At 43.2% G+C, this 23,134-nt stretch overlaps 1 protein-coding gene across 1 annotated transcript in view; it reads left to right on the top strand.

Annotated features, from left to right (window-relative positions):
* The window catches only part of vwde (von Willebrand factor D and EGF domains), a 379,611-nt gene that overhangs the window by 209,469 nt on the left and 147,008 nt on the right, over positions 1-23,134 (top strand). Inside the window, exons 11-17 of the mRNA XM_078538828.1 lie at positions 5,648-5,856; positions 6,406-7,403; positions 7,892-8,028; positions 10,183-10,341; positions 15,319-15,423; positions 19,457-19,571; positions 20,284-20,534. Coding sequence (XP_078394954.1) covers positions 5,648-5,856; positions 6,406-7,403; positions 7,892-8,028; positions 10,183-10,341; positions 15,319-15,423; positions 19,457-19,571; positions 20,284-20,534 — 1,974 coding nt within the window. The remainder of the gene's footprint in view (positions 1-5,647; positions 5,857-6,405; positions 7,404-7,891; positions 8,029-10,182; positions 10,342-15,318; positions 15,424-19,456; positions 19,572-20,283; positions 20,535-23,134) is intronic.

The raw sequence follows: 23,134 nt of genomic DNA, 5'->3' as shown, positions 1-23,134 counted from the left end.
TACAAAACCTTGATCCAAGCATGAAACTTGCAAATGATTGCGTTTTAAACATAATGCACTAAACATAGCCAATTCACTGTCATACCTAACTCAGCAGTAGTAATAGGGATTGAAATTCTGCATGAATACTACCGAACACAAACTGTAACTGCATCAGGTGGAGTGTTTGTACCTACATGCAACTTTTGCCTGTATTGCTTTTTGCAGATTTTATTTAGAACAAATGACTGAATGATTAAATGGGCTAGATACAAAGGTGTGCTAGTTAGTACTTTGCATATATGTATTGCAGAATTCCTGATTCAAGCTTAATATTGTCCCAATCCCACCTCATTAATAATACATTCCCAAGAAACATGCAGTTTTGATGGTGGGCATCACCTTGCCGCTTCATCACGTCGGCCGCCATATTTAAAGGGCAACCGCTCACACAACCTTCAGTGCTTCCAGCCCAGGACTGCTGCATGGAAGACATGGCCCTGAAAGGCAAGAAGGCTGCAGCCCCCATCCCCGCCCCCACCAGTTGAAGGTCCTCTACCCCTGCTCTGGCTGCAGGAGGGGCAGCAAAATCACTAATACAGCATGGGAAGTGGTGGCAGTGGTGGTCACTGCCAACGCCCTGCAAAAGAGGACAGCCACCCAGTACCAAAAAAGGATGAATGATCTCCTCTGTTCCGCCAAGGTAAGTCACTCTTCTCAAGTGACTCTCAACTCACACACTCACAAACCTGTCACACATCCACAGGGCCCTCACTCACTGCCAGTTCAAGGGACATCACCATTCACTCTCTCCCATGCACCTTCATTGTCCTCATCCCACCCATGGGACCACTCATCACCCACACTTGCCAGGCATACTTATCATCTGGCCTGGCAGATGTTCCTGTTTACACCCTCTCCATCTCTATTCATGCAAGACAAGCTGGCCCACAACAAGATGGAGAGGTTGCAGACTGGTGGAGGATTGCCTGAAATCAAGGTCCTCATCAACTTTGAAAATAGACCCATTCAGCCGGCCGGTGACGATCTGGATCGATCCTGTGCCGACGGTAAGGTTGGCGGTGCTCTACCAAGTGAGGATCCAGCAGTGCAACACCCGTCAAAAAACCATGCCGTGAGTGATATGTCCTGTTCCGCAGTCCCCTGCCATGCACTAATTATCTCTCCTTACTTTCACAGGCACATCTGGGAAACATCTGACAGAGTCCACAACCCAGGGCCTCTAATCAAGCCCCGAAGAAACCTCTGAAGAGGAATCTGAAGACAACTTCATTGAAGACCCATCACAGCACTCATCCACACCCTCTGCCAGCGCAGAGACATGCACCTCGGTGGGACCTACCTTTAGAGTAGCCTCAGGATTACAACCTGGTGAGCACATCGCACTGTCTGATCCACAGCAAGCAGTGGCAGGGACTTCCCAGGTCTCCGGCACTCGGAGGACTGGGAGGCCAGAAATGGGCTGAGTCAGATTCAGCTGACGAGCTTCTGGACTCGGTTATGTCTCAATTGCTGGAGCTGCAAAGGCAAGCTCGGGAACATCAGGAAGGGATGTCCGCTGCACTCCTTAGATTGCAAGGCACAATGGAGGAGGCCATTTGCCTTCAGGCTGACGTGATAGCGCTGGCATGCCAATGCACCAAGGTCAATATTGGTAGGATGGCAGCTGTCTTGGAGAACTTGGTCAAGACATCGGCCCAGCACTGCTGTGCAGGCTGAACTCCATCATTGACACCATAGTTGGCCTCGAACAGTGCGTACGCGAGAGGTGTAGGGGGGCAGCTTGATCTCACTCTAGCTACCACTGCTCCTCAAGGAGTCAGCCAGGGGCCCTTGGGCACCCATGAGGAGGAGGATCAGCTGGTAGACACCCTTTGGCCATCCATACAGGTGACTCTGGGAATGTCCGAATCCCCTCTTCTTGTGACTTCAATAGCCCCAGCTCCACAGGCCAAGGAGGCTGCCACTGCCACACAGCAGGATCCCAAAAGCGGGCTGGGGCCCTCCAGGCCTTGGCCCTCCAGGGGACGCCCGCCAAGGCCATCACAGACAGGGTGTACCAGTCAGCAGGCTGCCTCCACCTCCGCTGTGGATGTTGAGGGAGCACCAATACGTAGCAGCAGTGTTAGAAAGATTAAGAAGATGTGTTTGCACAACCTGGGCATCGATGTTAATCACTTGTAAATAACGTTCACTATTGTAAATAAACTCCCAAGAGCATCTTCCTGCCTATGGCTCCTTGGTCTGATGAGCAGTGTTCATGCCACTCAGATGTGAAACCTTGGTTCCTGCACAAGACAAAGGCAGGTGTCTCAGGCCAGGGCCTCTTAAAGGTGCAGGTGCATTTAAAGTTTGACGGCTGCATCAATATGATATGATCCTGATCACAGAGCACAAATGAGCTGCCCTCAGCCAGACAGCAGTCAGACATTCACAGAGGCTATGTGAAGATCTATGGAGTGTCCTCACTGCATGTTATCATCATCCTCCTTGAATCAAACGACTTTTAGGATCCCCACTGCGTCTCCATGACAGGAGCCTTATCACAAAGGGTATGTGCATTGCCATAAGCCAGACTGGAGTCAAATGTTCACAGATGCAATGTGAGGGCCCACGGTGTCTCCTCACTGCACATTGTCATCATCATCCACAAATCCAGCAGCTGCGAGAGCCTCCCGAGCACGACTGCTTTGTCTGGCCAGTCCGGTGGGCCTCATCGCCGTCATTGTTGCTTTCGAGGACCTCCTCACCCTCAACCCCGTCGTCGCCCTCCTCATCACAGGATACCTCCAGCTCCTCCATTTCCTCCTCAGCCAGCTCCTCTCCCTGTTGCAGCGCCAGGTTGTAAAGGACGCAGCAGGCACTGACGATTCATGATACCTTCTGTGGAATATATTGCAGGTATCCACCAAACCGGTCCAGGATCAGAACCTCAATTTCAGCATCCCGATCATTTGCTGCACCAAGTTGCAAGTTGCAGCGTGAGGTTAGCTATATCTTCACTCTGCTGCAGCCTGAGGCCACCACACGGGTGTCATCAGCCACGGCCTCCGCGAGTGGCCCTTGTCCCCAAGGACCCATCCCTGCAGCTTCTGTGGACCCTGGAAGACATCAGGGATCTGTGACCGACTGAGAATGTAGGAGTCATGAACACTCCCTGGGAAACATGCGCAGACCTGCAGGATGCATTTGTGGTGGTCACACACCAGCTGAACATACAGCAAATGGAAGCTTTTGCAATTGACATAGTTGACCACTTGTTGTGACGAAGATCTGAGCGCTACATGACTGCAGTCGATGGCACCCTGTACCTGTGGGAAACCTGAGATCTGGGCAAAACTAATCACTCTTGCAAGCTGACACTCCTGGTCTTGGGCGAAATGCTCAAAGCTGTGTGCCCTCGTGAAGATGGTTTCTGTGACCTCATGGATGTATCTGTGGTTGGAGGCTTGCGATATCCCGCAGAGGTCATCTGTGGAGCCCTAAAAGGAGCTGCTGGCATAAAAATTGAGCGCCACAGTCACTTTCATGGCCACAGGCAGTGGATGCCCTTCATGTCCCCATGGCGCCAAATCCTGCAGCAGTCAGCAGACATGCACAGTCTTCGACGACACTGGTTCTCCGTCACCTGCAGGAATGAAAGATGGCATCTGTAGACCCTGGGTCTAGCTAGGCGCTGACCAGCGACAGCTCTCTGTGGCTCGTCAGCAGTGTGTGCGGGAGCCCCAGCTGCCTCTACTTCCTGAGGGTGCTTCTCCTCCCTCTGCCCAACCAGGCATCTCCATCGCTGTCTTCCTTTTCATCTCTGCTCCCTGTAAGCCACAAGGCATACTGCTAGGTCACCAGGCTCCATGCTCCTTATGTATTGCTCCTGCAGGATGAAAGAGAGAGAGTGGGTTAGCTTGGGTGTTCTAGAACCTCTCCTGTTTAAGTCTGAAGGCCCCTTAACACATCCCGGAGAGTGCTGGCCACCACTTGGATGGCCAGAGCTTAGTGCGCTGCATGGATGCCCGAGACCCCATCTTCCTCCGCCCCAATCCAACTGACCGATTGGCGGAAGCTTTGCCCACTGGACTGCATGCTATGCTCTCGGCTCAGGCGCAGGCATTCTCCTGACATGCACTGCAAGGCCTCACTGTTAGCTTAAACCATGGAGGAGGCTGGTCCAAACTAGAAAGTGCACAGTTGTCCAACAGTTCTGCCATCCGCTAAAATACTCATTAGTTTGCAGTCTGTGCCTGAGGGGTGAAAATCTCTGGAGCACTTGGTGGCAATTTCATGCCTCTGCATTGCTTAAGTGGGCAGATAAGCTAGAGACCCGACTCCATACATGCCAATGTAGCTGCGTCTGAACTATTTCAGCTGCAGAGGAATGGTCACTTTATACAAGGTTTCCCTAATGTATGACCGCTTCCCTCCACGTCACCCCGCACGTGTTTGTGCACTACCATCAACCACAGTGGAACCCTTGCCCCCCACCCCCTGAAGCCACCTCAACCTCAGTGCAGCCCTTGAGCCCCCCAGGTCACCTAGAACGCAGTGCAGTCCTTGACACCCCCCGCCCCCAATTTGCCTCAACTGCAGGGCAGCCCTTGTCCTGGCCCCGCAATGTGAGCCAGCCAGGAAAAAGCAACTTGCCTGTGCCCTCGCCTGAATGCACGGCACTTCAACCTTGAAGCCCAACAGGCGACCCTCGTGAGCACTGTGCAAGGTTACTGTGCACTCATCTTCAAGTTCCTCATGAAGTTCACGCCTCATACATGCCGTTGTGAAGCACAGCGGCGTGTGGGGTGATTTCAGCTGGCTGGGCTTATAATGATATGCAGATGTATTACAATGAGGTTCCCGCTGTCCGATGACGGGAAACATGGCCCGCCTCGGGGCAGAGCGAACGATTGCAAACTGGTTTCACGGCGTCATAAAAACGATTTTTGGCCTTCTTGCCATATTGTCCACTCACGTGGCCAAACACACCCAACGCCAGCAGGCATGGAAAATTCTGCCCTCTGCATTTATTAGTCTCCAATTATAGAGGAAGAATGTAACATGTGGGTATTAAAACTAGAGGCATTTTCATTTGTCTTGGTCATTTATAAATAAAAATAACAATACGTCCCTGCGACAATACAACCAAGAGATCAGCTGCCCAGTGTCATTTTTCCTCCTCCACTGATGGCACCCAAGATGCATCATGTTCTAGGTGCTAACTGCTAGCATTTAAGTTGGCTGACATATCCCTCACCCCAAATACTCTGGCAAGGTCATGAATGGTGGCCATCAGCACCTGTTCCATCCACATGTGAGAGTGCAAGACTGAAGACCTCTGCCCCCATGTAGCGTAAGCCCTGAGTTAAGACCTGACATGACTCTGAAGTCAGACTCCCTTATCTGCTTTGGTCCAGTATCTGATCAGGGCCTGACTCCAGATTCAATCAACATTTATAACTGTAGCATCTGTATAAAGCAAAATTATTGCTCAACGATGTTACAATTGTCTTATTACAATTGGAGAGGGGATATAGGTTCCAATTACAATATAATTGCAGATATATCTTAGTGCTGCTGCGATCATATAATTAGGATCATATAGAAGCAAAAGTATCAAATAAACAAAGATAATTTGCTGCAATTTTGTTTCTCCATATAGATCACATTTTCTTCTGGAGCATTCGTCCGTGCTGATGTGAGTGAATGGGGAATGAGTTTAACACTCAGAGCACCAGGTGTAGACTTCCAAAGTACCAGGGGTCTTTGTGGCACATTTGATGGTGATGTGAATAATGATTTTCATGGTTCAGATGACCTCTTAATTCAAGAAAAGATTGACAATCTTGATAATTTCATTGAAAATTGGAGGTATGATTAATACAGAAGTTTTAGCTCAAAATTCTGCATTAAGTTTTCTGTGGTACTGGATGGTTATTAATCTGGCAGTGTGCATTGCTTGGCCATTATGGAACCCCCCAATTTTCTTCCCATTAACTTCAATGGAATGAAATTTGGATAACTCTACAAAGGATCTACCAGATTCCTGCCTATGCAATGGCAATTTCGCTTTGTAAATTATGTTCATTGTCAAAAAATGTATTAATTGAAAATATGTATTGGTACAAAACCGTTGGCTATGTATTTGACACATACCAAACATCATTGAACCTGCAAATGCAGTAATGACCAAGCTTTGTCTTAGGTTGTTTCAGTATTTTATACATCTGCTTATAACCAAGAATGTACTTTTTAAGGAAAAGAATATTTATTAAGAAAGAGATGACCTTAATTTAAATAGTAAATCTTTTGAAAATATATTTTAGTTAAATAAAATATAACCGGCACTTTGTACAGAGCTTGTCAGTGTGCCAGATCTGTGAATAATGTGTAATGTTGTTTCTGATTGTGCTTTTACAGAATTCTGTCTGGAAAGAGTCTATTTGATAAAACAGCACCTTCACCTGTTATTGTCAAAAAAAGACGTTATTGTAGTTGTAGTTCTGATTCAATTGTGCTGCAACAATCTTCCAATAAACTAGATTCTGTTCCTCAATCTATGGTTCCTTCAGGCTGTCCGGGAAGTGAAAATGTGAGAATTTCCAATTTGATACCAGTACTGGATGTTACAGCAGAGTACATCAGCACTGTTGAGCTGATTAGAGGAATTAGTAGACGCAATGCTCAAATCAAGTCTACAATTTCTACTTTAAGAGATATACATTATGCCAGTCTGAGTAAATCAAATCAAACCATCCATTTTGCAAGGGTCTCCTATGTACATCCCAGAGGGAAGACCATGCTGAGAAAACAAGCCATGTCAAGGCAACACACTAGAAGGAACAAACACAAAGATGACAACTACCATCAGAAAAGATATCTTGAGAATAGAAGATGGAAACGGCAAAATTATTATGAATACTTACCAACATTCCCTTTTCAAAGTCTTACTCAGACAGACTTAGAAGGATTCAGTTACTTCTTTCCTGAGGACCATACTTCTGAACTTCATCAAGAGATTTTGCCTTCTTGGCCTACATCTTCTGGACTGACAGAAGCTATGGCCTTTGATTTATGCCAACAGACAGTTGGCAATTCCAGTATAGGTCGAGCCTGTGGGGAGCTACTGGGCCAACGATTAGTGGATGTTATAGATATTTGTATCTTGGATCTTCAGCTTAAGGATGACGTCAGCTGGGCAAGTGGAGGTCTAAGTTTGTTAGAGAATGAATGTGAAAAGAAACTACTGGAAGATGGGATCCATCATTTAAGTGGCAATGGGGATTTGTCCAGTGTACCTCAGGACATCTTGTCAGCACTAAGATGTCCCAATTCTTGCACTGCCAATGGTGAATGTACTGAGTGGGGTTGTACCTGTTTTTCAGGTTTTAGCAGCTATGATTGCAGTGTTTTAGTTGGTAAGTATTGTGGCACAAATAAATAAAACTTTTAAATTTATTGAAATTTCCTATTGCATTTTCAGTCCTTAGCACATCAATTGAAGTGTTGTGGAATTATTAATAATTGAGCAGTGTAAATCGTTGAAGATGCAGGTTCTGTTCCCCATTCTGCTCATTGGTGAACAGAGCTGTACAGTAGATATTGAGCAAAGAGGAGGCATCTGCCCAAATGGGAAGAGCAATCCAGTTACATACTGGTCATTGTCATGAACCCCTCTCCACCTCCCCCTCCCCTCCCCCCCCCCAAATCTAAATGACCCCCCTCCCTCCCCACCACACTTTGTTAATGATGGAAAGTAGGAATGAAATATATGTGTATTTGAACAAAAAAAAAATCAGGATTTTTGTGGTTTGGAAAAGACTTACAACAAAATGTAAGGTCTTGCAAGTTTAAAATTTTGCAGAGAGTACAATTTGATTCACATTTTATGATATTAACATCGAAGATCAGCTTCCTGAAATCACAGAGTTGGAGAATTCTGGATTGTGTGATGTTCGGCAGTATGACTGTACCTCTGTGAGGGTCTTTGGCCAGTGGTTCATGGAGTCTGCAAGTTTAACGTGTGAAATCATCAAGCTGCAAGTAAGTAAAGTTACAGGATGAAGTCTATATTCAATAGTAAATAAAATGCAGGCCTATTTTGTTAAACATCTTTTAATATTCAGTTCTTCAGGCAATTGGAAAGAGTTTTGAGAGCTTTCTAAGAGTTTAAAAAAGTAGTGTTTAGAAAGAGATAAACATGCTATTTGCTGACACTTGTTAAATATGGCTCAGTCTTTGGATATTGAGCATTAGTTTGTAGCCATTTAAACTTAACAATTCTCATGTTTTATTTAAGTGCAAACATTTCATTATTTATGCTTTCACTATGGAAGTCTATTGTGTTATGTACAGGCCAAGCATCCTTTATCCATAAATCCAAAAACTGAATCTAAAAAATGTACTTTTTTTTAACCTCATCGACCTTTAGCACAGAAAATCTAGTTGTTTGTCTGCACTGTTTATCTTGTGATTTTTGTGGTGAACATGTCAAAATGAAACATATTACAGGTATCCTGTATTTAGTTTTCAGTGATACATCTTATTTTTCTAGCCATTGTATTTACTTTAGATTATAGCTAGCCTAGGCTTAGGCTATTGTAGGGTAAGTTTTTATGCAGTATCCGAAAACCAAAATTATCTGAAATCCAAAATGCAATTGGCCCCAAAGGTCTCAGATTAAGGATATTCAACCTGTATTTAACTCTTTATATGCTGCAGTCACTATTACAGCTGATTCAGTTACTATTTAAGCACCCATAAGCTTCGGCCAATTGAAAAGCTGAAGTTCTCATCTTAATTGATCAGCACTGCCTGAACTTCAAAGTTCATACACACACAGCCACAGGCAGAACCTCATTGTCCTCTTGGACTCCACCCAGCACTTGGATCTCAGCAGACCTCAACTAGCTGCAAAGATCACTGCTGCCCAATACATAAACCTTACCTGACAAAATAACTCAGATACAACACAGATCAGTGGGCAGTCTCTGCCTTCTTAACCTTGAAACCCAGAGCTGAGAATTATGGAGGTACATCCTTCTGGACACGTGCAGTTAATGGTAACAAAGAAAATTAGCTTTCAAAGCTTTGACCATCTCAAGGGCTCATCAAATAGCTATGCCCCCTAATCATTCCACTGCAATCAAACAAGAAGCTGCTGATGGCAGTCAGTAGCCTCTTGTCCTGAGCCCCATAAGTCAACTTATAGCTGCATCCTGTGGCCTTCATTGCAACAGCAACACCAGAGAGCCATAGAGTGGCTGTTCACCAAACTACATCAACTGAGGCTATCAATTTTCTACTTTGTTCATGTGTGTGATGTAGAAGGAAAGTCAATACCTTTAATCACTTTAGGACTGTACATTGTGAATTTATAAAATTCAAGGTATTTTAAAGATCAAGTGCAGAAGGTTATATTGAATATGTAAATTAGTAAGATATATTAGAAGCTTAAAATCTGCTTTGAAGTTGCGTACTTTTACTGAATACCGTGTAGATGCATAACAAGATAAAATACAATGTATAAAAGAACCATACAGTCATAATTATTTCATACACCTGTCAAATCACAGAAGATTAATCTATGACTGTTAATTAGTTTTCTTATTGCAGTCACAAAATTAAAACTATTGTACAAAGTAGCTCAGTTTTGATTCCTGCCATAGCACCATGCGTTCTTACAATTTTTATATCAAAGCACCTAAATTGTACAATGACAGTTACAAGAGACAGGTATAAGTAGGAAAATAATACTTCATAACTCCAAAAGAAGCTGAAGTTTCTACGTACTTTTACTTTCATGTGGATTCTTCATAGGCCTTCTCTGTGCTGTCTGGGCATGATATTGCTTTAATATCCCTGCCTCTTTTGGGGTTGGTGCTGTTGAATAATCTTGGTATAATTTAATCCGAATCTGTCAGTCGGGCATTATTGTCATTAAAATGCAGATAATTAACCTGGCCCGGAATATGGAGCATGGATGCTTCCTGATCCTAGTTAGCCTACCACTACTTCAAAGCAAAATGCAGTAATCTGCAAATATATGTTTGCACTCAAAGGGAAGAGGGTGAAATTTTGTCTGTATATGTAAGAACCATAAGGAGATAGCATGAGTTGTGCTATAAGTTTTTTTTTTATTTGTGTTGTCAGAATTAATGTTACATCTTTCAATTTCCTTTATCTAATTGAGTATAGTACGTCAATGATGACTGGGTTCCAACTGTCTCACAGCCAACAAAGGCGACGTTTTTGAGTAATCGAGCTGTGGACTGCCAGATTCCAGCTGAGATTGGTCAACCATTTGAAAGTATAGACCTTCTTGATGACAAGCCAATTGCAAGATGGCAAGTCAAGGTATCAAATTTTAAATGTGCAAATAATTTGTATTAAATAATATGATGAAACTGAATCTTTACATTTTTCATAATTGTAGTCTGCAGCAATCAACCTGCAAGGGGTTGGAGCTTACATAATTTCAGCTCTTCATTTTAAACACATCTTCCTGCCAACTGCAGGCATTCATAGAAGTTTGTGATTTAATCTGCACTTCTTCTGTGTCAAATGAAATGTTTGTAAATATTTCTAGCACTTTAACTTCACTACCTTTCTTTTTTGCCTCTTAAATTCAAGCATCCTCATCTTCTCTCGTGAGATGAATACAGGTTAAAACACTTACGCCCAGAAAGTTATTCACATAGCAGTAGTTAATGATAAATGTACTTTTTATATTTATATTCTCTTTATTTGTCTACTGTCCAAACAATTTAGTGCCAGTGACACTACACATTAGTGTTTTGAATTTACCCTTATAATATAATCACTGCTTATATTGTAGTCAGATTTAAGCTTGAGATTTAGTTTTCTCTAAATTTGAAATATGTATCGCAATTAATAAATTTTCTACTGCAGTATTAATCATTCATACAGTGATTTCCAGCTAAAAACAATATAACATACATAAATTATAAACAAATAACTTGCTGAGGTAAAATTGGACTAAACTTAATGAGCGAGAAAAATTGTGGACATGAATTTTGAATTTATATTTTGTAGTATGCTTGGCTCATGAATTCTATGCAGTTAAAGTAAATAAAGAGAGGAGTTTTCTGATACACTTTAATTCTATAGAGTAATGCATGGCTTAAAATTGGATGCATTAGTATCCTGTTGATTTGGAATTATGGGAGAATTTTGGGTTCCGGGTCGGCACCCTGACCTCGGGGTCAGATAGGTGTCCAGACCTGCAATGTGTAGAAAACAGTCATCCAACAGTGATTGTCCCTGAATTAGCCAATTAATGGCCAGTGGCCACTGACCTCCAATTAATGACAGCGGCTGGGCTCTTGAAGCTGGAGGACCGATAGGAGGCTCAGAAAGAACTGCAGCCTGCCTTTTCAGGTAAAGGAGAGAGAGGGTGTCTCCATCTCTAGCTGCCCTCTCAACAACTTTTAAAACTTAAATTAAAAATGTCCACAGTTGCTAGGCCACCATCATAGAGGAAAATCCCTCTTCAAGATCACAGGATGACCCCTGGCCACAGGTGTAGTCAGGTAGGCACTGAGGGCTTGAAAGGCATCCGAGAACACTGGTTCCCCTTGTCTGCCACAGGGGCGCCACCCCCCAAACAGTTGGCCTGTTCACGATCACGTGGGGGGCCCGCAGGTCGACTGAAAAATTCCAGTTGACCTCCCATAATTGGCCTTTAGCTTACTTGAATGGACACCTACCATTTGTAGGTGGGTAACTCTTGTGCCCCCAGTCCCATCTTCAGAAAAATGGCTTGGGCAGAGAATGGTACCTGTTCTCCTCCATAATTTCCCCCATAGCAGGGTGAAAATCCTGCCCTATAACATAGTAGGTTGCCACCTGCTGCAGGATTTGGCACCACAGGGACATGGAGGGCATCTACTGCCAGTGGCCATGAAAGTGACCGCGGCACTCAATTTTTACACCAGTGGCTCCTTTCAGGGCTCCACAGGTGTCCTCTGTGGGATATCGCAAGCCTCCATCCACAAATGCATCCATGAGGTCATGGACGCCATCTTCGCGAAGGCACACAATTTTGCGCATTTCGCCCGGGACCAGGAGAGGCAGGATGCAAGAACACTGGGATTTGTCCAGATTTCAGGTTTCCCACAGGTGCAGGGTGCCATTGACTTCTCTCGCTCAGATCTCTATGGCAACAAGGGTCAACTATGTCAACTGCTGAATGTTCAGCTGGTGTGCTACCACCACAAACGCATCCTGCAGGTCTGCACACGGATCCAAGGGAGGGTCCACAACACCTACACCCTTAGCAAGTCTCAGATCCCCGATGTTTTCAGGGTCCACAGAAGCTGCAAGGCTGGCTTCTCGGGGGGGATGCTGAAAATAAGATTCAGGTGCCTGGACCAATCTGGTGGGGCCCTCAGTATAGTCTACAGTGGGTGTCACACATCATTGTCACCTGCTGCGCCGTTTACAACCTGGTGCTGCAATGGGGAGAGGAGCTGGCTAAGGAGGATGTAGAGGAGCTGGAGGTCTCCTCCAATGAGGAGGACATCGATGGGGATGAGGGTGAGGAGGTCCTCAAAGGCGAGGATGCCAGCGATGATGAGGCCATTGCACTGGTCAGATGAGGCAGGTGCGCTCGGGAGGCCATCGTGACTGTTAGATTCATGCAACATGATGACAACATGCAGTGAGGAGACACCATATTGCATCTGTGAACATTTGACTCTATTCTGGCTGATGGCAGCACACATACCCTCTGTGATAAGGTTCCTGTCATGGAAATGCAGCCGAGGCCCTAATAGACGCTAGATTACTAAAAGATGATGACAACATGCAGTGAGGACACTCCGGAGATCTTCACATCACCTCTGTGAATGTCTGATTCCTGTCTGGCCGAGGACAGCTTGTTTGAGCTCTGTGATCAGGGTCATCTCATGGAGACACAGCCATGGAACTTGAAATGCACCTGCTCCTTTATCAGCCTTCAGCACCTGACCTCTCAGCGTCACTGGTCACAGATACTGAAGAGATGGGGGGGGCAGCCCCACTTCGAAGGTGCTGAGAGCATGCAGAGACAATGATGGAACTGTGATGCCTGCCCAGTACATTCTGGCAGCAATGATAAGTACCATTGAGGTGCAGGCATCACTAATGTGTCCAGTGAGTGTGAAGCCAGACCATCACTTTGGCCTGAAGGTTATACACTGCACAGGGAAGAGGTCCTGGACTTAGGCACCTGCCTTTACCTTGTGCAGGAAGCAAGGTTTCAGATGAATGACACGAACACTGCTCATCATAACAAGGAGCCATAGAGAAGGAGACATTCTTGGGAGTTTATTAACAATAATGAACATTATGTACATGCGATTAACACCCATGCCCAGGCAACTATGTCTTCTTAACCTTCCTAACCCTGCCACGTCTTTGTGCTCTCCCAACATCCACAGTGGAGGTGGAGGCGGACTGCTGACTGCTACGCCCTGTCTGTGATGACCTTGACAGGTATCCAGTGGAGGGCTGAGACTTGGAGGGCCCAAGCCTGCTTTCGGGGTCCTGCTGTGTGGCAGTGGCACCCTCCTCAGCCTGTGGAGCTGGATCTGCTGGGGTCACAGGGAGAGAAGATTCGGATGGGCTGGACACTCCCAGAGTCACCTGGGTGGATGGCCCTGGGGTGTGCACCTGCTGATTCTCCTCCCTAAGGGTGCCCAAGAGCCCCAGGCTGACTCCTTGAGAAGGGGAAGCTGGAGTGAGATCAAGCTGCCCAGCACCCCTCTTGCGTACACTGTTGGGGGCCAACAATGGCATCAATGATGGAGTTCAGCCCACGCAGCAGTGCAGGACCGATATTCTGGACAAAGGTCTCCATGACAGGCACCATCCTACCAGTATTGACCTCATGCATTGGCATGCTGGCGCTATCACCTCAGACTGAAGGTGGACCGTCTCCTCTACAGTGCCTTGCAATCTGAGGAGTGCAGTGGACATCCCTTCCTGACTTCCTGGCTTGCCTTTATAGCTCCAGCAATTGAAGTGTGACTGAGTCCAGAGGCTCATCATCTTACTCGGACTCAACAGATTTCTGGCCTGCAGCAGTCCCCCGAGTGCCAGAAACGTGGAAGTCCCTGCCACCGCCTTCGGAGCTTGAGTCAAGGACCTGGTCATGGACTTCCTCGGCTGTTTCTCAGATGTGCCTGTGAAAACAAGGACAGATAATTAGTGCATGGCAGTGGCCTGTGAAACAGGACACATCACTCAAAGCATGGTTATCTGATAGATATTGCACTGCTGGATCCTCACTTGGTAGAGCACTGTTGACCTCATCGTCAGCGCAGGAATGGTCCAGATCTTCGCCGGACAACTCTGTGGCTCTATTTTCAACGCCCGTGAGGACCTTGATTTCAGGCATTCCTCCACCAGTCTGTGACCTCTCCCTCTTGTTGTGTGCCAGCTTGTTCTGCATGAAGACAGATAGAGAGAGCGTAAGCAGGATGCCTGCCAGGCCAGATGATAAGTATGCCTGGCATATGTGGGTGGTGAGTGGTGCCATGGACGGGATGAGGACAATGAAGGTGTGTGTGAGAGAATGAGTGGTTATGTCCCTTGAACTGGCAATGAATGAGATCCCTGTGGATGTGTGATGGGTTTGTGAGTGTGTGAGTTGAGAGTGATGAGAAGAGTGATTTACCCTGTTGGGACAGAGGAGATCAATCGTCCTCTTGCAGCACTGGGTGGCTGTCTTGTTTTGCAGGGTATTGGCACTGGCCATTGCTGCCAACACCACCCAAGCCAGATTAGTGATGTTGCTGCCCCTCCTATAGCCAGAGCAGGGGTAGAGGACATCACTGCGGGCCTCCATGGCGTACAAAAGGCATTTGAGGAATGTATCACTGAATCGGGGGCCTGCAATCTTCTTGCCTTTCAGGCCATGTCTTCTGTGCAGCAGCCCTGGGCTGGAAGCACTGAAAGGTGTGTGTGCGGCTGCACTTTAAATATAGCGCATGGCAAGAGGAAACAGAGAGATGCTGGCATGGTGGGCAAATGAGAGCCAGCCTGCCATTGTAACGGGGTGTTTCCTGGGAATGCATGACTAATGAGGTGGGATTGGGATGATATGGCCTGAAAAGCTGTCATTGTGGCTGGCGGGTGAAATGTTCTTTTTCTTGCCCACTATCGCACTTAGTGAAAATCTGGGATGATTCCGCCCATTGTCTCCTGTTATAGCCAGAACTGGAGCCTTGAACAAGTGCATGGGCAGCATTGCCCCTGGTTGTGAAGCTCACCGTAGCCCTTAACATTTAAGTCTACAGAAGTATGATTTAATTTTGTTTTCTCTGACAGATTTCAAATGATGGGTACACGTACAGCAATTCACAATTCTTAACATTGTTTGATGGAGCTTGTCAAACTTGTGAGCCAAACTCTGATGGATTCTGTACTTTAAAGGTAAGACCAAAATTTGGGCTGGATTTTATGTTCCTAAATTGGGCATGCTGACCCTACCTGTAGTAATTCTGGCTTTAAATAGTGTGTAATGTACCTTTAAGTATAATACTTATTAGGAAGATCACATGATCTGTCATAGCCAATAGGAGAGTAGCACGGGTGACCTCAGCAGTCAGTGTAGAGGCAGAGTTAGAGTTGAAAGCACACGTGTAGTTGCTGCTGAATATATTGTAAATAACCTTAATGTTTCCACCCAAGAAGTGGCTGCAGATGAACTCTATCGTTAGTATCACAACTCGGCCACCCGACAACACTACCGCACCACCACTGACCAAAAAAATTGGCATGATGACGTCAGGTCAGCAACCCGACATCATCGTGCCAGCCTCCAATTATATAGAAGGTGGGCGGGCGCTGAAATCTGCAGCCCATCCGTCATTTTGAAATCATTACATAACAAGCTGTTAAGTTTGTTAACAACTCAATCATCCACAATTTTCGTTGCCTGCTGCATTTTCCGGATGTCGGACATAAAAAAATGAGGCAGCACAAGACCCATAAAAAAAGGCTTGCCACCAGGACCGTGGTTGAATATACCAACAGATTCTGCAGGCGAAGGTGGCACTGGCTGTATGATTTTTAATAATATTTTTTATCCTTTTTGTGCCTTCAATGAATAATAAAGACTGATTCTAAGAGCAGGAGGCCTTTACAATTCTAGCCTTTACTACCTTGTCTGATAGATTATTCCAAATTCTCTGAAAAATAATTGTTTCCTGATGCCTGATCTAATTATACAAAAGGCATGATGGCTATGTAAAGCATACTTGGAGTGCTGTATCTATTTTTTGTCATAGCACATGATGAAGCTGTCAAGATGTTATAAATTATGACAATCAGGATAATACCAACTTGAAGGACTCTTATTAATGAAGATAGGATCTAAGAATTAGCAACGTTACTTAAGAGAGATGAATGCTTATGGCAGACACGGGGCTGGATTTTTGTGAAGGAGACAGGAAGTGTGACTCTTCAAAGTTCCAACTCTGCAAATCCCTCTCTGTTAAGGATCACCTGCCCCCCCCATATTTTTGTTCTAAAGAGGCAGTGGTAGGCTGGAGATGGGTCCAACACTCCCGGAGGCAGGCCCAAGGCGGCAATGGAGGTGGACAAATTGCGAGGATGGCAGGCTAGGAGGCATTTATTGGGGCATTGGCCCAGTTGCAACCATGACTGCCAGGACCTCAAGCCCTCACCCCCTTCATATCTTCTGTGTCCCCGTGCCCCCCCCCCCCCCCCCCCCAACCATATCTCCCAAGTCCCCTCCATGTCTTCCCAATGCCTTCCTCCATGTCATTCTTGGAACTCAGCCAAGCATTCATAATGAAGTCAACTATAAAAACAGATATCTGGCCATCAGTTCTAACTGCTTCTATGGATACAGTTGCCAGATTGTCTCATTATGAATATTTGGCTGAGCTCCAAGAATATCTAATACATTTAGCTCTTCACAGGCAATATGTACATACTATAGAGGGGAGTCTGAGCCTTGTTTTATTGATATATCTATTACCTTGTAATAACCTGATCATTGTTTGAAGAATTTGTTTCAATGCCTATGTATTTATTTACACAAGATTAAGAGATATGAAGTGAATAATAACTTTTTGTCATTAATACAATGAATGCCTGTATTGATTGACAGCTTTATGAGAAGGCAAAAAGGGAAATATATTTTAATGGGAATGTGAAATGACTGTTTTAATTTGGTTCTGACTCAAGATATGGTTCCGCCATGGTTCACAACTCCTCTGGGAAGCCGTGAACCACATCTACCAACAAAATAGGCCCGGATCCATCAAACTTCAGGAGGATTTGAAATGGCCTGTCCCACAATAGAGCTGGCAACGCCAGGAGTTCTGCATGCTGGCTGACTACCCACATCTTTACGCTGGCACAAATTGCCGGAAATGGGGGTGGGAATCCTGGAATCGGGCCCCACCTACCATTTTCAAAGGCCTCCCAATTCGGTACACCTCCACGAAAACCTGGACCATGATTTGAGGTTCTTAAGATAAATAAGGGATTGACTCAGTCAAGCTGGATAGGTCGTTTAAGTAGGATAGGGATGGTGAGACGAATGGACATACATATAAAACAAAAACAAAGTGTCAGGTTAGAGGTCAGGATGTACTTGTTTTCAGAATGCCATCTAGAACAAGCATCTGAACATGTAGTGATGTTGATTCACTACAGTTCTTTACAAAGGAACTTGATAAGTTGCAGAGTGATGGTTAAATTGATGTTTAGCTGGGGTTGTGAAGAAGCTATTGTGTTCTCTTGGCATTTTGCTTAATTACTTTATGGATTTAAATATAAATTTTGCAGAGCTTTTCCTAAATTGTTGTAGGTTTTCCTGGGTTTATTTTCTTGTGTCTTCCAGGACATTGGCTAGGGAATAGGCCAGTAGTATCCATGTTACACAATGGCCTGAATTTTCGGGTCGGTGAGTGGGGGCGGGGCCTGCTCACCGAGACGTAAAATGACGCGTGGTGACGTCAGGTGAGCATCCCGATATCACCGCGCGTCATTGAAATTTTCAGTTCAGCGGACGCGCAGCCAACTCGGCTACACGCCCACTGAATTGTCAAAGGCCTATTAAGGCCATTTAAAAATCAATTAAAGTAATAAACTGAGCTGCCCATCCAACCTTGAGGTTGGTGGGCAGGTGAAGAGCCCAGGCAGCCTTCACATTTTTCATGGAACCTCATCCACGGGCGGGATGAGGTTTCATGAAGGGTTTATAAATTTTAAAATTTTTCCATTAATGCTCATTGACAGACCCCGCTCATGTGACACTGTCACATGAGGGGACATGTCCTAAAAATTTTTCTTTTCTTAATTTAAATTTTTAAAACTTAAACTAATCTCCCTGAGGCACCCGCCCCCGCCCCCGCACAACCCCCACGACGGGGGGAATATTCTCCCCAATGTGTGGATGGAGTGGACTCTGATGTTCTTTTGCTGTCCTGATTCACCACTTAATCATGTGTATAAATCAGAATGGAATGATCAATCAAATTCATATATCTTGAATTTCAGCTCTCTTTCAGTAGAAAGAAGTCAATCTTTGACAACCCTTGAATAAATCAAAACTACCAACTTAGATCACCACCCAGAGGGTAACCATAGCAATTACAGATTTAAAATATTAAAGCCATTAATAAAAGGTGCAAATTAAATTTAATTGTTGCTGCAACAAAATTAACAACTGCGCTTTATTTTTTTCACTTATTCTTAATTGTTCTCAATAGTGTTTTTATATTGCTAAAAAATAGCCATATCCTTAATGGCCCACCATGCCGTAATATAATCAACGCAGGCAAGGTATGCATCACAGTTCTCAGTGTTAATTGTGTATTAATTGGCTGTTTAATTGTATATGGATGTTGGAGGTTAACTGGGGATTCATCTGTGCTCATACATTGGAGCCAGCTGAAACTGTGGTTGTTGAAGTTGGAAGTGCATGATAGAGACATGTGTCTCTGCAACTAATATGTTGTAAAATGCATAAAAACAGAGCTCCAGTTATATCCTTCATCACCTGGCCACCTGAATATCAGCACATAGATTCTTGATCCAGTGACAGGATGATAGCAAATGTACAGAAAAACTATATCCTCTGGTGGAGAATCCAAAACAAGAGTATATAATCTTAAAATTAGAGCTAGGCTTTTTAGGAATGAAATCAGGAAACAATTATTTCACACAAAGTGTTGTGGAAATCTGGCCCATAAAGCTGCGAAGGCTGTGTCAATTGAAATCTTCAATATTGAGATCAATAGATTTTTGTTAGGTAAAGGTGCCATGGGATCTGATGCCAAAGCAAGTAAATGGTGTGCACATTACCATGTGCATTGCATAAGGGGTTGATTCCTGTGTATATCAAATCTATCATAGCCATGTCCTTTGAAGCATGTATTTGAATATACAGCAGAAGTTTACATTTCGATTGTACCACTATTTTTTCCAGGAGCAAACATGCAATATTGATGGGCTCTGTTATGGCGCAGGGGATCCAAATCCAACTAGCCCTTGCCTCTTGTGCAAACCAGACACATCCAAGTTTGAGTGGTCTGTTAATGAAAGTAAGTGAATTCATATTGCACAGTTTTTGCTTGTTGAGATATATTTACCAATGTTCTGCTATAACGTGATGCCAGACATCAAGCCTAATATTACTTACTCTAACACTAATGCAATCAATGAATTTTATTCCTCATTGGATGAAGCCCAACATCAGCAAAAAATGGTTACAGATCACAAGAATTTTAGTAAAATAGAAAAAGCGAGAAGTGTTTAATTTCCTAATAGAGACACCCAACACCCATTCAGATGGCTATAACAGAAAATCCCACCTTGGTTATTTATAGGTTGATGATAAGTCAAAGATATTGGGCCAGCTTTTGCTGTAAAAATAATTGAGGCTAACGGTGCTGGTACTGCTCTGAGAAAAATGCATCCCAATAGATATTATTAAAACCACCATTTCCACCCTGTTATGATCGTCCTGCCCTACTCTACCAATTTACCCCCTAAGTTTCTACTGGCTGTCACACCGATAGGCTGACCAACATTGGGCCAACCTGGAGTCAGTTAGGAGCATTAGGACACGTAGTTCACAAGGAGACTTGGAGATAATGTTACCAAGCCCTAGAAATGGACCAGCTTTGCAGCAGCGTGATCTGGCAGCTGGCCTTTCCACTCCACCACCTGAGAGTTAAAATCTGTCCTATAGCAACTGTTGATTGTTCTGTTATTTGTTTCTGTGTGAAGTAAAATGATCAGCTGTTTTTGCAGATAACCAGCCTCCAATATTTCAAGCTTCACAAGGAAGGCTTCAAACTTTCACTGGTGAAAATTTTGTGTACCAGTTCTTGGCTTCAGACCCAGAAGGATCTGCTGTTGTTTTTAACATAAATACTGGGCCCAAGGATGCTAGCCTTTCTCCTGCAGGACTTCTTATATGGAAGGTTTCATTAAAGGAATCACAGACGTTCACTTTTTCTGTGACAGATGACTGTAATGCTGAGACCAACGTATCAGTAGAGGTAATGGACATTACATGGGTGAAATGTAAGGCTTTCTGCAGTAATACCATTTGCGTTTGTTTACTTGAAGGAGAAATTTTCATTTCATTTTTCCAATGTGAAAAAGTTGCACTTTTCTTGAGAGGAATTAATTTTTATGTCATTTTATCACTGTTGAGAAATGGGATATTTTCCAAATTCTGGCACTCTGAATCAGCTCCAGTGTCAAATATAACAAAAGAAAACATCAGTACAGCCTTCTTTTGAAAACAAAAGTAAACATTGACATTGTGTAATACAACACCATTATGTGTTTATTTTGAAATATTAAAGTTATATGCTGAAGAAATATCTATCAATCATTTAAATGAATTTTTTTGGGGCTGCAATAAGCATTTTTGTCAATATTTTGACAGTACGCCACTAAAATCCTTCAATATGTTAATTGAGTAAAATAATTACAACACAATTTTTAAACCTTTAGTCTATAATTTAGTATGACTAGCTATAGGACTTAATGTTTAAATTAATATATATCCATAAAATGTACATTTTGAATGTAGGTAATCTAATTTTAAGGATAAAATCATTTAACAGAGAAGTTAAACAGAACGAGATGCCCAAATCGTTTAAGCAGAAGGAGGAGTATTGGGATTAATGATAAATGATAATTCATATCTGAGTTCTATCACTAACAATTAGAATTTGAAATCCCCACACTGCTGAATTCTTTATTTTAGTAATGTGACTATTGGATGGTGTTGAACTTAGTGAAAATCAGGGGAGAATTATTCCTGAACAGCTCAGAGCTTCTGGGAATTGTAAAAGCTTGCCAAAGAGTTAGTTGCTTGCCTTCCTGGCAGCAATTGGTACGTGGTTCAAGGACAAAAACAAATGGAGAGAAAATAATAAAAATGTTTGACCTGCACTTAAAAAAAAAATTAGAGTCGAAAAAGAATGTGGTTTCATAAATTAGTCATATTCTGCTTCCTAATATTTAGCATTTGAAATTTATAACAAGCCAGATTTCTCTAATTAAAATGAATAATATAAGTTGTGTATAGTGGATGCATCATTGCCTTACTGCCAGATGAGGCTCATTTTATTTAATGGGTTGGAATTACAGTGTGGTACATTAGTTACAACATCTTCTTATGTTCTTATATTTAAATTCTTTTATTTGTAATTTTAGCAAAAATATTAACCCATTTGTTTTCACAGGTTAACTCCTCTGTAAATATAGAAAATAATTTCATCTGCATGTTAGTGCATTTCTTATGCAGCACAATTTCAACCCACAAGCTGCTTATTTCTATCAAGATGTGTATAATACTTAAATCTAGTGCACTCTCAGCATTTTAAATAAAATTGATTGTAAGAATGTTTGTTTGTTGGCAGTAAAACATTAGCTAAATAAAAAAAGATTTAAACCTACAAATCTAGGTATTAATCTGAATAATGTGACCACATCTAATCATGTCACTTCCTGTTCCATTTCACAGAAATTATCAGATTCCAATCACTGACAATTGCCTTATGATGGTTCTGTCAATCTTTAATATGAAGTCTATTCTGAAAATATAATAACCCTGCAAGTTGTTACAAAGCTCTTGAAGGAAATCATAGGATGGTCTTAGTTTCCCCAGAGGCACAAACCACAACTACTTTCCAACAAGTTGTTATTGAAACACAGGAAGGAAATTGGTTTAATGTTTCTGGAACATATTCTAAGTTCAAACCTGGTCCTAATTTGATTTTGAATCCAAGCATCTTTTTTGCCGGATTTGCTCCTATATCAATGTGATTTGAATTCTTCCACAACATATAAGGCAGCAGCAACTGACTACTTACTAACAATGTTAGAAAAAGCATTTTCTACACACCCCCAAAGCATTGGAAGATGTAAATCTGCACGGATAGGTGATATTTTCATTATTCCACATATGTTTGGATGGTTGCTTTGTTTAATAACTGTTACCTGGTAAAGAAAACAAAGGAATCTGATCCTGCATGGCAAATGAATTTGCTGCCTATATATTTACACAGCTGGCAGTTTCTCTAGTAGACGAGTCTTGGAATTTAAAAGTTATTCAAATAGGCAGAAGGTGAAGTTAAAATAAGAGTAAAATCAGCGTTTGTTAGCAACTGACAGTCAGTAAGTTTAAGCACCTCAGAACCATTGCAAGCAAGATCAGTTTCATGAAAAGTAAATCATATTTTCAAACTCCCTTTTTCACTCTCTCTCCTCATCGTCCCTCACATAATACACAGGGAGATTGACGGAAATATATTAAAATACTAACATTTACATGCATTTCCAGTCAACATTTTATGCTAGAAATTCTTATTTTTCTGTTTAAAATGTTGACAAACTGTGAGAATGTTCCAGCGCCATGACATACAGGGGGGAATAGTTATAGTTTTTATGTAGACAGTTTCCATTAAGAATGTGGACATAGGAATTTACAATAAAATTTGGACAAAATTGGATCTACATACCTTGGTTCAATTATATCCTGCCCTCCAACCCAGTTAACCTGAGAACTGTATGTGATCTTGACCTCCCATATGCAACACTACATAAATACTAATATCTTTTATCATGATGTGAAATATAATAT

Source organism: Cetorhinus maximus, chromosome 3 (assembly GCF_964194155.1).
Source record: "Cetorhinus maximus chromosome 3, sCetMax3.hap1.1, whole genome shotgun sequence".
NCBI classification, from domain to species: domain Eukaryota; kingdom Metazoa; phylum Chordata; class Chondrichthyes; order Lamniformes; family Cetorhinidae; genus Cetorhinus; species Cetorhinus maximus.
Note: the sequence above shows the minus strand (reverse complement) of the source record. Positions and strands in the feature narration are given on the sequence as shown.